The sequence below is a fragment of the Lampetra fluviatilis genome, chromosome 34 (assembly GCF_964198595.1).
Source record: "Lampetra fluviatilis chromosome 34, kcLamFluv1.1, whole genome shotgun sequence".
Classification (NCBI taxonomy): domain Eukaryota; kingdom Metazoa; phylum Chordata; class Hyperoartia; order Petromyzontiformes; family Petromyzontidae; genus Lampetra; species Lampetra fluviatilis.
Window position 1 is genome coordinate 8,470,369 of NC_136308.1, and position 17,581 is coordinate 8,487,949.

Consider the following 17,581-nt stretch of genomic DNA (forward strand, 5'->3'; position numbering starts at 1 on the left):
GTGTAGTGGGTGTCCCACTCTACTCCAGTGTGTAGTGGGTGTCCCACTCTACTCAGTGTGTAGTGGGTGTCCCATTCTACTCCAGTGTGTAGTGGGTGTCCCACTCTACTCAGTGTGTAGTGGGTGTCCCACTCTACTCCAGTGTGTAGTGGTGGTCCCACTCTACTCAGTGTGTAGTGGGTGTCCCACTCTACTCAGTGTGTAGTGGGTGGCCCAGTCTACTCCAGTGTGTAGTGGGTGGCCCACTCTACCCCAGTGTGTAGTGGGTGGCCCACTCTACTCCAGTGTGTAGTGGGTGGCAAACTCTACTCAGTGTGTAGTGGGTGTCCCACTCTACCCAGTGTGTAGTGGGTGTCCCACTCTACCCCAATGTGTAGTGGGTGTCCCACTCTACTCCAGTGTGTAGTGGGTGTCCCACTCTACTCCAGTGTGTAGTGGGTGTCCCACTCTACCCCAATGTGTAGTGGGTGTCCCACTCTACTCCAGTGTGTAGTGGGTGTCCCACTCTACTCCAGTGTGTAGTGGGTGTCCCACTCTACCCCAGTGTGTAGTGGGTGGCAAACTCTACTCAGTGTGTAGTGGGTGTCCCACTCTACCCCAGTGTGTAGTGGGTGTCCCACTCTACTCCAGTGTGTAGTGGGTGTCCCACTCTACTCCAGTGTGTAGTGGGTGTCCCACTCTACTCCAGTGTGTAATGGGTGTCCCACTCTACCCCAGTGTGTAGTGGGTGGCAAACTCTACTCAGTGTGTAGTGGGTGTCCCACTCTACCCTAGTGTGTAGTGGGTGTCCCACTCTACTCCAGTGTGTAGTGGGTGTCCCACTCTACCCCAATGTGTAGTGGGTGTCCCATTCTACTCCAGTGTGTAGTGGGTGTCCCACTCTACTCCAGTGTGTAGTGGGTGTCCCACTCTACCCCAGTGTGTAGTGGGTGGCAAACTCTACTCAGTGTGTAGTGGGTGTCCCACTCTACCCCAGTGTGTAGTGGGTGTCCCACTCTACTCCAGTGTGTAGTGGGTGTCCCACTCTACTCCAGTGTGTAGTGGGTGTCCCACTCTACCCCAGTGTGTAGTGGGTGGCAAACTCTACTCAGTGTGTAGTGGGTGTCCCACTCTACTCCAGTGTGTAGTGGGTGTCCCACTCTACCCCAGTGTGTAGTGGGTGTCCCACTCTACCCCAATGTGAAGTGGGTGTCCCACTCTACTCCAGTGTGTAGTAGTTGTCCCAATCTACTCAGTGTGTAGTGGGTGTCCCACTCTACTCAGTGTGTAGTGAGTGTCCCACTCTACTCAGTGTGTAGTGGGTGTCCCACTCTACTCCAGTGTGTAGTGGGTGTCCCACTCTACCCCAGTGTGTAGTGGGTGTCCCAATCTACTCCAGTGTGTAGTGGGTGTCCCACTCTACCCCAGTGTGTAGTGGGTGTCCCAATCTACTCAGTGTGTAGTGGGTGTCCCACTCTACCCCAGTGTGTAGTGGGTGTCCCACTCTACCCCAGTGTGTAGTGGGTGTCCCAATCTACTCAGTGTGTAGTGGGTGTCCCACTCTACTCCAGTGTGTAGTGGGTGTCCCACTCTACTCCAGTGACCCGGGTGCTGCTGCGGAGTCCACTTTCTGCCCCGCCTCCTTCCCCCCCCCCCCCCCCACTTCTCTCTCCCCCCTACTGCCGAGGCCTACTATACACTACACTATACACTACACTATACACTACACTATACACTACACTATACACTACACTATACACTATTATACACTACACTATACACTACTATACACTACTGTACACTACACTATACACTACTACACTATACACTACACTATACACTACTCTACAATATACACTACACTATACACTACACTATACACTACTCTACACTATACACTACACTATACACTACACTATACACTACTCTACACTATACACTACACTATACACTACACTACACTATACACTACTATACACTACTATACACTACACTATACACTACACTATACACTACACTATACACTACTCTACACTATACACTACACTATACACTACACTATACACTACACTACACTATACACTACTATACACTACACTATACACTACACTATACACTACATTACACTATACACTATACACTACACTATACACTACACTATACGCTACACTACACTATACACTATACACTACACTATACACTACACTATACACTACACTATACACTACACTATACACTATACACTACACTATACGCTACACTACACTATACACTACACTATACACTATACTATACACTACTATATAACCTCGTGCCACGGCAAATCTCTCGCCTACTTCAGCAGTTTGTTCTTGCCTTGGTGTCCCACCTGATGACGATTGCTTGTGTTGCGATCGAAACGTCGTGATCTATTATTTTTCTACCTACGTGACTTTACCGAAAGAACCAAAGAGTATAATGTTTATAAACGAATAGGTTTAATGAAACAAAGTTGTTCTCATTACGTGCCCGTGATTAATTTGTCTTTCGATGATTTGTCTTCGAAAAAAATCCGGGCCACGTCTCGCGCCCCCAGAAAGGGCATCTCTCACCCCCTGGGTGTGCGTGCACCCACCCCAGGTTAACAACGACTGCTCTATGATATTAGACGAAGCCTCACCCGTGACTGGAGTGTGATGTCAGCAAACACTGGTCATGAATGTGAGTGTCCACTAGCTTGGAGCTTTACGAGCAAAGCACTTGGAAATATGAGCACAGCAGTGCATTGAATCTGTGTTGTGGAGTTCCGAGTGTAACGCAGTTGTAATAACGCATCGAATTTCGCAAGAGCAGGGCGTCATATTTTATTGTGTTCATTGTACACAACATGTGTCATGCTTAAAGACCATTCCCCACTAGCTGCTTAAGCTAGTGCTCACCAACGGAATAGTCAAGCTCATGCGAGCTCCACCTACTAACACTAGGCATTGTTTTTTGAGAAGCTCGAACCCAACCATAGGAATGTGGGATTCCCATAATTGTTTAGGGTTCCAACCTAGTAAAATATGCGATGTTTGGGCTAACGTAGGCATGTGGTTGGAACCGTTGGACTAGCGTCGTATGTTTGCTAACGAATTCTTCCGGGCAATTGTTGAACATCAACTCAGCGGAAGCACACCATGCACGCGTCTTCAGTTGTTTTGATCTGCATATTCGACTGCAACATGCGGTGATCCATTGACACAGATACCGCACTCAAACAAAAGGGGAGAAAGGTATAAAGTAAACTTTTTTTTATTTCAAAGCCTCTACATGTCTCCCACCAATCTCGATGCACTCCTCTATACGACGTAGTACCATCCTTTCCCAATATTCATCACCTGTTCCGAAGAAAGAAAATGCATCATTTTAAAAATGCGTGGCTTATCTATAAATGCGTCACCCTTTACAAATGCGCGCATTTGTTCAAAACGGTTAGTACTTACACATTGAAGAGCAAGCTGGTGCAGATAGTTCTTTTTCTTGCTGATCATGAGGGCTTTTATTCTGATCATACCAGCTCTTAATTTTTGTTTCGTATTTTTCTATAAAAAAAAACACACACTGTTGCCAAAAATGTACGTCTAATGTGTAAAACTACTGCAGGTTATCCTTCGGTTTGCATGGAGGAGCCAAGTTATTAGCAGAAAGTATGACAACTTATGATGTAAATTACAATGAGATGCATTATAAGTTATAGTTTCCGCTAATAACCTGCCACATTAAGCCACCATCTACATCATCAGCCGGTCCTTCTTCCCAGAATCCCTTGGTCATATCCTGCACTGTGATGGGTGTGGGAGATTCATAAGGTTTGTCTCGTCGTAGGTAGAGTAACTACTACGTCATGTGGGTTTGGTGCATTAACCATCGCATGACATGGATGACATTTAAAATTTAAACGTGGAACTTTTTTTGTTATGATACTGTTATACATATTCCCACAAGTGTAACTGTCTAGTTTAAACAACTAAAGAACACGCTGCATGTGCAGATTGCCAGTAGCGTGTACCCAGTGGCGGGTTGTGTCTCTGGCTAGATTTGGGGAGGCAATAAAGTTCTCACCAGGTTCTACAGTGTCAGATCACGTGTGCAGATAGAGTCATAATTTGACTGCAAGGGCACCGTGTGATGATAATGGGGCGCCAGTGCCCAGCACCCAACCTTCTGATCAGTTCTCCTTGAAGGATTCATTGACTGCATCGTGGAGCAAGCGATCAAGCCACTGCCCATCACATTCAAGCTATTCAGTCCAGACCTGCTTGACCCTCCACGAACTTGAGAATAAGTTGTTCCCCTTTTATCTGGCAACAAAACAGGTGTTAAGTTGTTAAAACACCAAACTGATTACCTTTTACAAGGAATCATGTCTGAATTAACCACAATACTTGTGGTCAGAATGCAAACAAAAACAATTATCTGATAATATATGCATTGTCCTTGAAACTGATTGGTCCACACCAGAGACAGCTTTCTTTTGAGCCTCGTCTCAAACGGTGTTAGACCAGAGGACGCCAAAAGGCGTACAGCACAAAGACAATACACTATCAGAGTAATGAGAGCTCGGGTTGAGCATCCACGTCATGGGACCTCCTTTGCCAGCACCAAAATATGAGAATGCGTTTTCCCCTTTTATCTGGCAACAAAACACGAACTTGTTTTAATTCCCGTAAAAACCAATGTGGGATCGCGCGAGACAATTGGATGAAAAGCGGGGTCAATTGAAGACCGCTTGCGAACACTGTGGAGTTCTGTGGACATTCCAAATCAAATCCTCATCGACAACCCCACGATTGCTATGCACGGTGTTGATCTCCCAAGGAAGCTACGGTGCTACTTCAACCGTTTCAGAACAGCAACAAGTAGCTGGGCACACACCTCCTCCACAAGTGTAGAATTAAAGACGACCCACGGTGTGACTGCGGCCACCCGATCCAGACAATGGACCACGTTGCGAACAACTGCATCCAGAGCCGGCCCAGCCACTAAGCGACCCTTGCAATTGCAAAGGGCCCCGTGGACAGCAGAGGGCCCCCTAGAGTCACTGCTAGCTAGTGGGTGAAAAAAATCATACATCAAAGGGGCCTCCAACCAAATTTTGCTTAGGGCCCCCAAAGGTCTAGGGCCGGCTCTGACTGCATCTGACGCTCGCTCTCCGGCGGACTGAGCAGTATTAGTCGCGCTATTCCTGAAGTTATCGCGTGGCTCACAGACTTAAACTTGGACCTGTGGTTTGCACATACTCGCCATACGCTCGAGAGAGAGAGCGATTCTACCTGCTGCTCGTTGTGAGAGATGAAGGCTCTAGAAATTAACTGTTCTATTAGCTGTTCTATTATGGAAGACACGCCTTGTTATTTAAACAGACGTGAGACGGACAAAAGTGGACGATTGAACGACAACCTAGTAATGGAAACGCTTTATGAAGACATGCGTTGCATTCACCATTGACTTAATCATCAGCCATTTATCCACCGCTGGGTGAATTGCAGCCAACACTCGTGCCATCTCTCCATTTTGTTCATATTTGCGGAGTGTGAAACACAGAACGGTGATGGCACGCGTGAGCAGTCAGGCTCTTTATTTGTAAAAGTTTCACTTTGGCAGGCCTATCCTGTTGAGACGCAGTTTGCATTGAGTCGCTGTATAAATAACAATTGTAAAAGGTGCGCTTTCCAAAGCACGTCACTCTTTTCTTCTTTTCACATCCCATAAGATGCGGTGCTTTGCGAATGGATGGGGGGGGGGGGCTTCCTGCTGTTTGGAAGCAGCACGCATTTTTGTGTTGGTATGAATCTGTATGTATCCATAGTAGATGTTTTTGGGGTAGATCGCGTAAATATAAACGTGTCGTTAAACCGGCCACCACCAAATACAGCCAATTAGTAAGGTTTGTCACGTAAGCAGAACATGCAAATTCGTTACTCTACAACACACCGGTGTGCTGTACTCGGAACGAATTGCATACCTGTCAACCCATACGGTTTACCCGCATACTTGTGCAGGGAAATTGAGTTTTCAGGTCCATACGGCATACAGCCGTTTCAATACGGGCAAAACACCCGTTTCTATTCCTTTGTGTTTCTCCCTTGTGATGGTACTTTGTAGGATGGACTTTGAGATTTAATAGGGCACGGCGTGACCAACAAGGTCTTAATTTGTCTGTAATAAGGCAGGGCACTGATAAGGGGTTGACAGGTATGGAATTGGCACGTTTTGTTCACGTGTTTCGTCGGGTGGTGGTGCGTTTAACGACATTTATATTTCTGCGACCTAACCCAAAAACCTCTATTATGGATAACATTGCCCGCGAAAGTCTACTTGTTAAACCAATCTGTATGTATGTTGAACTTTTTTTTCACCATAAGTAGCCAACAGTGCTCACATCGGAGGTGCTGGGGCAAGGAGAAAATCTAAACACAAAAAAGCAGTCCTAAAGGCAAAGGACAATAAACTAAACACAATCTGTTGATTTGAAGCTTTCGTGACTGCAAGGATTCATATTCTTGGTTCTTTCGGTAAAGTCACGTAGAAGGGAAATAATAAAATAATATAAATATAAAAAATTCAAATTTTCTTGCTGTGGATTTCACACCTGATGATGATTGCCTGTGTTGCAGTCGAAACGTCGTGAGAATTTTTATTGCTTTATATTTTTATTATTTTATTATTTCCCTTCTAGATGACTTTACCGAAAGAACCAAGAATATAAACACAATCTATTGGTATTCCAGCCTGCACACCGCCATCCTCCGGTCGTGATGGAGTTTCTCGTCATCTTACAGAACAGTGGATTTGAATGTTGGGCGTAAAGGTGTTGGATTTGAACGGTGCGTGAGAATGAAAGGAGCGGTCGGAGATGAAATTATTTTTATTTGAATATTTATTTATAAACTGTGCATGGGACAAAGTTACGAGCCATTTTTTTTTTCAAATCCAACATTTTGCACGAAAAAAAATGTAGCTAGTACACAAACAACTAACCCCAATAAAATGCTCAGGCTAATTAAGGCAATGTTACCCCACATCACGTACCTAATGTTTAAGCTTATGAAACATCGATGCTTATTAATGAACTACTTCACACAACAGTCCACTTGTCAACCGTATTCAGTTACATCGTACAGCACTGTATGTACACGCAAACTTGGCAATCTGCCGGCATTGATGGGAATTCTGGCGAGTGTTAGTAAAACTTCATAATCGCAGAAAAATAATATATATTTTAAAAATGTCGATTAAAAAAAGAACAAGAGGGAAAACAACAACGGCAACATTTCTTTACAATAAAGTCAGTTCTTCACGAAACAATTTGTCAAATACTTTGGCATCAATAAAAAATAAAATATACAAAATAAATTTACGAATAAACTATGTAACTTTACAATCCAAGCAAGACAACAAAAATTTAATTATACATTACAATATGATAATGACGGGTTCTACTTCACAAATGATAATTGTAAAAAATAAAGAAACGTGGAATAATTGCGCGACGTTGCATACACCAACAACCGAGAATATTTCGACAAATGAACAAAGTAGACCAGACAGTATCTGCTTTTAAATGCAGCAGTGATTTTTTGTTGCAGAGCACATACATGTCCTGCACAAACTAAATCAGAGTGGGACAACAGCTTAAACTAAGTTGTTGCTGTTATTGTTACAGCTCTTTTTTAAAATCTTACTTCATTTCGAACGAATGTGTACCGAGTTCATTAATAGTGGTTTTTACGTACCCTATTTAAGTGTAGGCATGGCACTGAAATCGTTGTTGTACCACGTATCACTAACATGAATCCTTAAGTTTTTGCCAACATAACTATAAAAAGGACCTGATGACTATAAAAAAAAACATGGTATTGAATCACACACTGCATACACGTGCATTGCTTCACACCGATCTCCATAATTTGTCGTAGTGTTCATGTATGTATGTGTGCATATATACATATACACACACGCATATCAAAATGGGCCATGTTTTAATATGGGCCGTGTATACACATCTCCAGAAATATATAACTGGAGAATGATATGGCCGGCTAGGTCCATACATAAATTTAGAATATAGATACACACAAAAAGACTTTCAATGTATGCTCAACCAGACATCATAATTTAACCAACGGTGATACTACAATCATTGTATGCAGTTTTATTTCTCTACCAATTTGGAATTTCTTGGACAAATCAACTACTTAGAATTGTTCTGCCAAGATATAATGGCACAAGCAAGTCATTACAGTGCTGCACCTTTACCAAGGCATTTTTAGAGTTGCCCAACTCAGGTCTGGCGTAACCAATAGCTCTCTATGTATTCATGACCCAAGAGAGTGCACACACGTCCTTGTCAATGTAAGCTGCACGCGAATGCAGTGGTGATCCCTGCCTCTCGCGGCACTACTGGCTTCATACCTGCGTACGCAAGAAACTTGCATGCTTTTGATACAGATCATTATACAAACAATTTCCGTGACTCAACCCGGGCATATAGTACACACGCGTATTCGCGGGCGGCAATCAAGCTATGTTACAATGAAACTTGAAAAATATCAAAATGCTACCGAGTGAGTACAAGACAAACGGAACGCCTGGTCCTTTCACATCCCCTTTGTGCTTTGTTTGCAGTCACACAGGAAGCATTTCTACTTTTTGGGAAATGAGACCCAAAAAAACAAAACGCAACAGAAACGTCAACCGCGAGATTTTACCGCAAGCAGAAAATAATCGCGCCGCAAGCATGAAATGAGCAAATAGCACGATCTGGAAAAAGCCAAGCGCAAATTCATCACCGCAATCGAGCGACGTTTGGAGTTGCCGATGGAATACAGCTTCAGAATACGGGTGGCGGCGGCTGCAGCGGCAGCTCCGTGTAAATGTGGCTTCACTCCGAGTAGCACGACCACCATTCCTCGATCAGCTACCTCACAATTGGCCAAATATTAATATTTTCATCGAAGGAGAAAAAAAAAACCTCTTTACATATTTAACCTGTAGAAAGTTTGTTTTGCCTCAGCTGTTAGCAATTCAGAGGGTGGCACTGTGATGCAAAATTATACGGACAAAATTTCGCACGACTCATTATTCTTTTTGGCTTCTGAAGCGCGTTGCTCTCATGCACGTGAGGTTGGGTAGCAGTGTAAGTCGTTTAAATTCTGCAGTTATGGGAAATGACTTTGTATATTAAAGATAGATTTAGCCAGTAAATGTGCATCTCCCATAAAAAAACGAGTAGTTTTTTTTTATTAAGTAGATTTCAAGAATTACAAAGTTGACAAATGGTGCCGCTTAAGTTTTTTTTTTAAGTTGCTGCAGAAATGTTACAAAATGTGGTAATTATTTTCAGAAATGTTTAAAAATTTACCCATGAATCAGATTTTTTTGTAACCATGATAAGCCACTTTATTTCCACAGAGCTTAGCAGGCTTTCATATATTTAATTAGTCCTTTTTCAGATTATAAAAAAACAGTGCCAATTTATGTCACGTGATTTTTTGTTCTAAGCTTTTTCTGAAGTATATCAAAGAGGGCAAAATCCAAAGCATGCTTTTCACGCTGGCACTAATATATTCATCTTTTCCAAAACAGAAATTTGCAAGGGTGTCAAAAACACGTTGGAATTTAATTATGGAATCATGAACTTTTATTCAGAATTATTCAAGCTATTATTATGAGAATGTATTATTAGAATGTGTGAAATCTTCATCAGCCTTGGTCAACATCATTGTTAAAAAGGACATCAATTAAAAAGTACGTTAGTACTACCGTTTTAAAAACGCTGTTGTTTTTGGTCAATGCGCAACAGTAAAATGTAACTGCAAAGTCAGCAAAGACGTCTACAGTATTTGTACACAAACCTGTACAAGCAAACATACTGTCAGATGACAGTATATTCATTGCTGTGGCTACAAAACAGATAGCTATTGTGTGGAATGTTTCGTAACAAACGAAGCTGGTGTCTAGAATATCCATATCAGATACATTGATAGAGGCCATGATGTGTTCGGGACATTTTAGGGAAATCGTCACAGGCAATTATAATGTGTTATGCATTTATCATGAGCAACTATGGCATCTTGATATGGCAGTGGCACAAGGTGAATTCTGTCTGGCCATGAAAAAAACATCACTGAAAATTGTATTAAATTAACAATAAATGGTAGTCACATGACGTATGTCTGTGATCTGATTGGTAGCTGGCTTCGCAGTCACCGACTAGGCAGACAGCGGAAATTCAGATTTGTACAACATTTTTCCGCAAAAAGAAAACCAGGATGATTGCCGGAGATGACTGAATTGAGATTGCTCTGGTCAGGGATTAGTATCAGCCGTAGATGTCCGGGAGCTGAGGCTGAGATCCAGAAAAGATTTCCGCCCCCTCCTTCTGCCCCCCCCCCCACCTACCCACACTCTTGACAGTGTGGGGAGGGGAGGAGGGGCAGGATCTAAGGCAATGGGGGGAGACCCTGAAAAATATTCCACGTGAGATTAAGCCCTGGCCCTAGTGCATCATGACCTGGTGTGTTTGCCCCTGCCAACAACAACTGAGCGCCATGGGTCACGATCCTAAAGGCTCATGCTTTACTCACTGTGGTACTGACAGCTTCACCATTGTGTGGAGATAACCGGTACAGGCACCGGACAAACACAGTTGGGTGCTTCGGAATTCTATTTTATGAGAAACCATGATCTTTAATTTGACGACACACCATTATCTGTCAGCCAAATCAGCTCCGTTAACTCACAGCCTGAAGTGTGGGGGGAAATGTTGTTGGCACGGTGCAAACATTTCTTGTATATTTTCTTCAATTAATTGGTGTAAAATTAACCAGAAAGATATGTAAATTACCATGGATGAAGAAAGTAACATGCGCACGTTGCTGATTATTGTGTGATAATCGTTATGTCTGTAACAATGCACGGATTCGTCAATTAAAATCAATTGTTACACTCATGGCACCTGCACCGTTGAATCGTGGGCAAGGAAAGTTACCATTTACGCACGCACATGTAGGTTAATGAATGGAAAAAATTAGATATACTACCAAGTAAATGGTAAACACGAGATTAAACAAAACTAATTAGTCTTGAATCAAACTTAAAAAAACACAAATTGTGATTGTGGCCCATTACAATAGTGGGTTGTTGCTACCACAAGCAGGCTCCACGGTTTGCCGTTCCCGCCTCTCGAGTTGACGATGATATACTGGGGAGGTGTGGCCCATTAGGGTGAATAACAGACTCGGCGTGGTATAAAATATATAGCGATGTGCCTTTTGGCAACATGGCAAAGGTCACCATCGCTTCCCTCCCCCTGCTCGAGCAGCCGATGCACTCAAGTAAAGCTTCACCTTTGTCAGAACGATAGCCGCAGAGCCAATCGAAAGAGGCCTTTAATGTAACACATTTTTCTTTCTTCAGCTATAATGGAAACACGGTTTCGAGAAAGCAGGGGAGGGGGGGGGATATTTAATAATATTAATAGTATTAAAATGGGAACAAATGTTCCCATTCATCATACATGGACGTTAAATGATAAAAATGTATTTTAAATTCGTGTAGTGCTCAAGGGGGGATGCTATGAAAAACAACTGGAGCTCTATGCCCCAGGCCTAGGACCGTCTGATATTCAAATGTGTAAAACGCCCAAAACGAGAAGCTCTTGCGTTTGACGGATGCCGTGTCAGCAAAGGGTGTAAGATGCGGTGGCTGTGGAGAAAAGGACGTCCTCTGAATACCGGATGAACTGACCTCAAGCGACACCCATGGAGAAAAGAAAATACCACTCCCCGCGATCAGCGCGCGCGCACACTCGCACGCGCAGCAAATATTCCTCGTGTTGGGGGAATTAGCTACTACTCGTCTATCCAATTTTATTAATTTTAATTAGTCTCCTGCCCAGCCAGTGCTCCCTCCCCACCGCCTCCCTCCCGTGATCCCCTCGTCCCTTACCCCCACCCCCTCCCGCCCCGTTGCATTGCCGATCGATTGCGAGCGGCGGCTCCTCAGGCGACCGTGGTGCCGTCCGTCACGGGAGACGTGGCCTCGGATCCGGTCACCTTCTCCTTGCTGCCTCCGTACTGGCCGATGAAGGAGCCGTCCTCGTTAAACTGGCCCTCGACGCCGTCCCCGTACTCCGCCAGGCTGTCCTCGCTCTCGCCGCGCTTCACCTCCCCGTCCAGCGACGGCTGGCTGCCCGCCAGCGGCTTCTCGTCGTTGTCGCTGGAGAGGCGGATGGCGGAACGGGCAGGGCAGGGGGCAGACAGACGGGGTTGCCGAGAGGCAGGGTGAGGTGAGGTGGGGTCGGGTGGTGGGGGATGCGTGGGAAGGTTTCGGAGAGGCGGAGAGAGTGTGCGGTAAAAGAGGTCGGGGGGTCAGGGTGAGGTTTGGCAAGAGGAGTGGAGAAGATATTGCAAAGAGGACAGAGATTGGTGGGAGAGATGGACACGGGGACGGGATAAACAAATGTAATTTCACGTCGGGGGCAAATTCAATTGAGAGATGCACGATAGGCGTCGGTTTTGAGAAAATCATCCGTGTTTTCTCGCAAAAGGTTTCGTACCGCATGGGAATAATTGATCAGGCAGGGGATGAAGGCAAGCTTTGAACGGAAGTTGTTGAGCATTCATAGTCAACAGAGATTGCATGGGAGGATAGATTTGTTCCTGGTCCGAGCTGGTTTAACCCATTTCCTTTGCGAGCTGCTTTATTTCCATTGAAACGTACCTTTCCAGTGTTCTATTTCCCCACGTGTTCGCAAATGGTAAAAACACATTGTGTTATTAGAATAATAATTGTGACACACAGAAATAAAAATACAGGCAGACAATGGCACGATGACCGCACTTGACTCTGCGTCTCATACCTGTATTCACCAAACGTCTCCTCCTTAATTGGTTTAGCTTCGGGATCAACCCGGGCATCCTCCTTATCTTTCACTGCAAAGATAAAGCGATGGGAAAGTGAATTAAACACGCACGTGTCAATTGAGATGAGCCTCAGAGCACTGAGCGGATATAGCTGAGATTCTGGGTTAAAATTTCAAATTTCAGCCGCCCCTGATCAAATTATGTCCTTAAGTGTAGCCAGTTGATGGCCTTAGTCTGGTGACCAATGAATGTGCAAAAGCAAAGCAGTCGAAATTATCCATCTCTGCGAATATACAAGAGACAAATATATACGATTGATTAGTCCAAACGACTAACATATCTCTGTAGCAAAGCACGTGAGAAGGTTCTGCCTTCACGCAAAGCATGTGGATAAACACAGAGGTCACTTGAAGGCATCTCATAAGTAGTTCTGTCACATCTGCCTCCACAGGCCATTCTCCAGCAGCTGGGGGCTCTCCGAGAGCTTCAATGGACATTGTTTCTCATGACAGGCGATGCTCGTACAGCATGCTTGGAATTAAATCGTGGAGAACATCAAAATGCACACTTGCACGGCGTAGGGTTTCCACCAGTCCCAGTTTTCCCACGATTATCCTATTTTCTAGGCAAATCTGCAAGTCTTCATGGGACACTGACAGTCCCGTATTTGATCGATTGCGTAATAAAATAATAACACACCGCACATGACGATGCATTTCCATTTAGTGATCGACTTTTCTGGCATCGTGATACATTCTTCTTCTCCCCTTGTGCAACAAAACCAATTGCTCTCGCTCGACCTCAATAACATCCACGCAGCTCGAGTCGCACTTTCATCCACAGTGCAATCGAAGTGGGGTGTTCGTTGGCCACCCTCACCGGAGTACTTGCCACCCTTGTTCCTCTTGATGAAGCAGATGATCAGGAGGATCATGATGAGCAGGACCACGGCACACATGAGTGCAATGAACCAGGCCTGCGTGGCCACATCGAGAGGCCCTCGCCGGTATCCTGCCAAGGCGACACCGCAGGAGCGTAAATCAACAAAGCAGCAGTAGCCAGCCGTAGCAGCAGCAGTAGCAGCAGCCGTAGCCAGCAGCAGCAAGTAGCAGCAGCCGTAGCCAGCAGCAGCAAGTAGCAGCAGCATCGCCCTTAAAACCATCACCACCGCCGCCATATAAAAAATTCGGCATCATCGTCATCAGCCATGATCAATCCACGACTTGATAGCGGCCTACCCAAGCTGTCACCGTCTGTAAGGGTTCTTGCCATGTTATAATAGACCGAGCACTTGCACACTGCTTTTTGTGTTTAGTTTGTTGTCCTTCCCCCACACCTCCGATGAGCACGGTGGGCTATGTACGGTGCTTCGAGATGGTTCTCCAGGAAAGGTGCTCTGTAAGAATAAATGTATAACTTCACGTATTATAATAATAATAATAATTATACTACTACTACTACTACGGTGCGGATTCGAATAATGCACAGCCCTTTGTCAAGCCCCTGCTGGATATAGACCTCCCTACACCACATCCGTCATGGGCAGGGGTCGCAAACCTGCAACTCCAGAGCCTCGTGCGACGGCTCTTGAAGGACTGCAACGTGACTCGTTACTTATTAAGGACCCACCACCGTCTCGTATTCACCACACAGTGCATTGCGGCTCTTGAAAAATTGAGTTTTTTTTTTTTCCACCGAATTTGAAACAAATGGCTCTTCTTGTTGTTTCGGTTTCCGACCCCTGGTCACGCAGATTGTTTGACCATATAATGTTTCATTTATTTTATTATTTCCCTTCTACGTGACTTTACCGAAAGAACCAAGAAGATGAATCCCTGCAGTCACGAAAGCTTTAAATCGAAACGTTTGACCATACTTCACCACGCTGGTTGGTGAAGGGGGATTACGGGGCCCAGCACCCGGTATAGCCATCGCCCTCCACCGGTGTGAGCCCGTTGCCTGGAGTCGAACCCAGGTGACCGAGTTCAGCGCGTGAATGGCGCGCGGCACCACTGTCTTACCGTTCACCCCCGTGTGCAGCGTGGGCTGTACGGTTCACTCTACCTCTGCCGGTGGTCTCAATGACGTCCTCGGAGCTGATGGTGTGCCCGTGCTCGTTGAAGGCTACCAGGCGGATCTGGTACTGGCTGCCCGGGGACAGCCCGTCCAGCAGCAGGTGATTCCTGGACGAACTCACCACCGAGTGATTGCGCCACCCGCCAGGGCCTGTTCATTCAAACAACGCGCTCATTAAGGACGGGGGATCTGCATGTACAGTGGCGCGTGATGAACTCTTTCGAGATCCGAGACGTCTGCAAGTTGCAGGGTGGGATCCCGTTGACCTCGGAACGCGCAAGTGGTTAGCGTTCACTTTATTCGGAGAGACATTATGCTCACCGCAAAGAACTGTAGCGACACGACCACACTCTATGATAGCTGGCACCAAGCTGTGCCACACGCCCTCCCACATGGCCTTGTGGGTGCCTCGGTACTGATAAAGTGACTTTAGTTTTTCTTCCGGTTCCGTTATGATGATATACACGTATGCACACGTACGTCATCAGAGTGGGAAAGCGTTAAATGCCCCAGCAACTCAAAGTGCCTTGACATCCCACCTCAACTCAATATATCCAGTGCCATGCTGCTGTCGAGTCGAGGGAACTCCCCGTGGCAGCTGTCCTTGTGCGGCACAACGTGTACGCATCACCGGCCTGCAAACGGTTCTTGTTTGACGAGGTGTGAATTTAATTGCATAAGTTAATCCAGTATCAGTTATATATTTTAAATGTTCGTATACGAGTCGTTCTGTGTTTTCTCTGTGTGTCAGTTGGCACCCTGGACACCCTTGTAGATTAGATATTCCATCTCAAGGGATTTTCCAGGTAACAAATACTTAAAAATGGGAAGTAGTCTGCCGTATACGCATTTATAAATTAAGTAACTTGCGAGTCATCAAATTTGACTAATTTGGATCATGATGCCAGCACACATGGCCTACTTCAATGGATTTGAATTATTGTTGCCATTAAGAGAGTGATAATGGGGGACTCATAGTCTAGGGGAAAGCCCATACATGGGGTCCCAGAGGCAGAAGGCAGCAGTGAATATTGATGACCATACTGTACCCATGAGCCCTAATGAGGAATAAATCTGTCTAAAGTTGTCTGTTCCGCCACTGCCTGGTAGGACGGCTACATTATACACTCTTTGAGTTAGTGGTTTAGACCGCAGGGTAGAGAGCATTACACATGCCATGTGGTGGTCGTGTGACATAGATGCAAGGCATGATGGGAGTCGCATCTTGCTGCTGTTTGTGAGTAGCACACTTTATTATAGCTGTTATTTCCAGTTGTTTCTAGATTTGAAGTTTTCGTGACTGCAAGGATTCATATTCTTAGGTTTTTTCGGTAAAGTCACGTAGGTAAAAAATTAAAATTAATAAAAGTAAAATAAAAAATAAAATAAAAATCACGACGTTTCGGAGGCAACACAAGCTTCCGTCTTCAGGTGGAACCGTCACAGCACGTAGCAATCGTGCTGTGATGGTTCCACCTGAAGACGGAAGCTTGTGTTGCCTCCGAAACGTCGTGATTTTTATTTTATTTTTATTTTACTTTTATTAATTTAAATTTGAATTTTTTACCTATGTGACTTTACCGAAAAAACCTAAGAATATTTCCAGTTGTGTTTTACTGCTGCTCAATCTACCGAACTTGTATTTTTTTAGTTTTTATTTCATCGTTTGCCTCGGTGTGTTGTTTATGTGTTGAGATGTTTTAATTAGGATTGAAACATTGCATGAACTCAATCTTTTTGTAAATTGTTGGCACACACTCATTGCATCAGAGTGTGAGAATGCAAATCCGAGTTAAAACAAAAGAAATGCTCACGCGTCTGTGTCTTATTGCGACTGTAACAAAAAGCTTACTTCTGCATGCAGTGACACGTGTCTGTAATCCTGCCATTTGGGGGGCAATGGGTGGTAGATCGTGCAGGTTTGTCAAACTGTCAAACCCACTGGGCTGTGCGGTGGCCAGGAAACAGCAGCGCAGTAAAGGGTTTAGTGAAGTCTCTGTCACAACCTTATTCAGTCAGTTTTTTTTTCCGACAAGACCCAATGAGCTAAGAAGCTTTTTTCCAATGGCAACCCGCCCATAGCGGCTGATATACGGTATCAAGGAAGTTACCAGCGAGGGGGAGAGTTGACAAAGGGCTGCGTAGAACAAATGCAGGGAAATATTACGAACGCGACTAATACATGGTCATAAATTATAACAACAACAACAACCAGAGATATGTACAATGGAAATCTCGTAAGCAATGCAAAGAAAACATTACGGATGACACAAGTAAGATGACCTCACTAGTATCATTGTTTATTATGGTTCCCTATCACATGCCAAATCCTTGTTCATGGAATATGCCAGATATTACAAACGAGGCTCCTCTTGAAAAGAATATATTTGAGACTCTGTGAGGATGTCCTAAACAAATTAAGGGCATTATTAGCACGACGACGATGATTGTTGCTACTATTTTCCTGACGCCGTTCTAAATCAGACAACAATCACCGTATTCTTGGTTCTTTCGGAAAAGTCACGTAGAAGGGAAATAATAAAATAATAAAAATAAAACAATAAAATTCGCACGACTTTTCGATTGTGATTGCAACACAAGCAATCATCATCAGGTGTGAAAACCACAGCTGTCCG

General features: G+C 44.6%; 1 protein-coding gene across 4 annotated transcripts in view; it reads right to left on the minus strand.

The window, feature by feature from the left end:
* Positions 1 to 6,862: 6,862 nt before the first annotated feature.
* LOC144944350 (neuronal cell adhesion molecule-like) overlaps positions 6,863 to 17,581 on the minus strand; it is a 115,363-nt gene continuing 104,644 nt past the window's right edge. For all 4 annotated transcript variants that reach the window (XM_078872452.1, XM_078872453.1, XM_078872449.1 and 1 more), the window contains 4 exons: positions 14,934 to 15,095; positions 13,749 to 13,880; positions 12,866 to 12,938; positions 6,863 to 12,222 (listed from right to left, as the gene is read on the minus strand). In XM_078872452.1, coding sequence (XP_078728578.1) covers positions 12,006 to 12,222; positions 12,866 to 12,938; positions 13,749 to 13,880; positions 14,934 to 15,095 — 584 coding nt within the window. In that variant the 3' untranslated portion in view covers positions 6,863 to 12,005. The remainder of the gene's footprint in view (positions 12,223 to 12,865; positions 12,939 to 13,748; positions 13,881 to 14,933; positions 15,096 to 17,581) is intronic.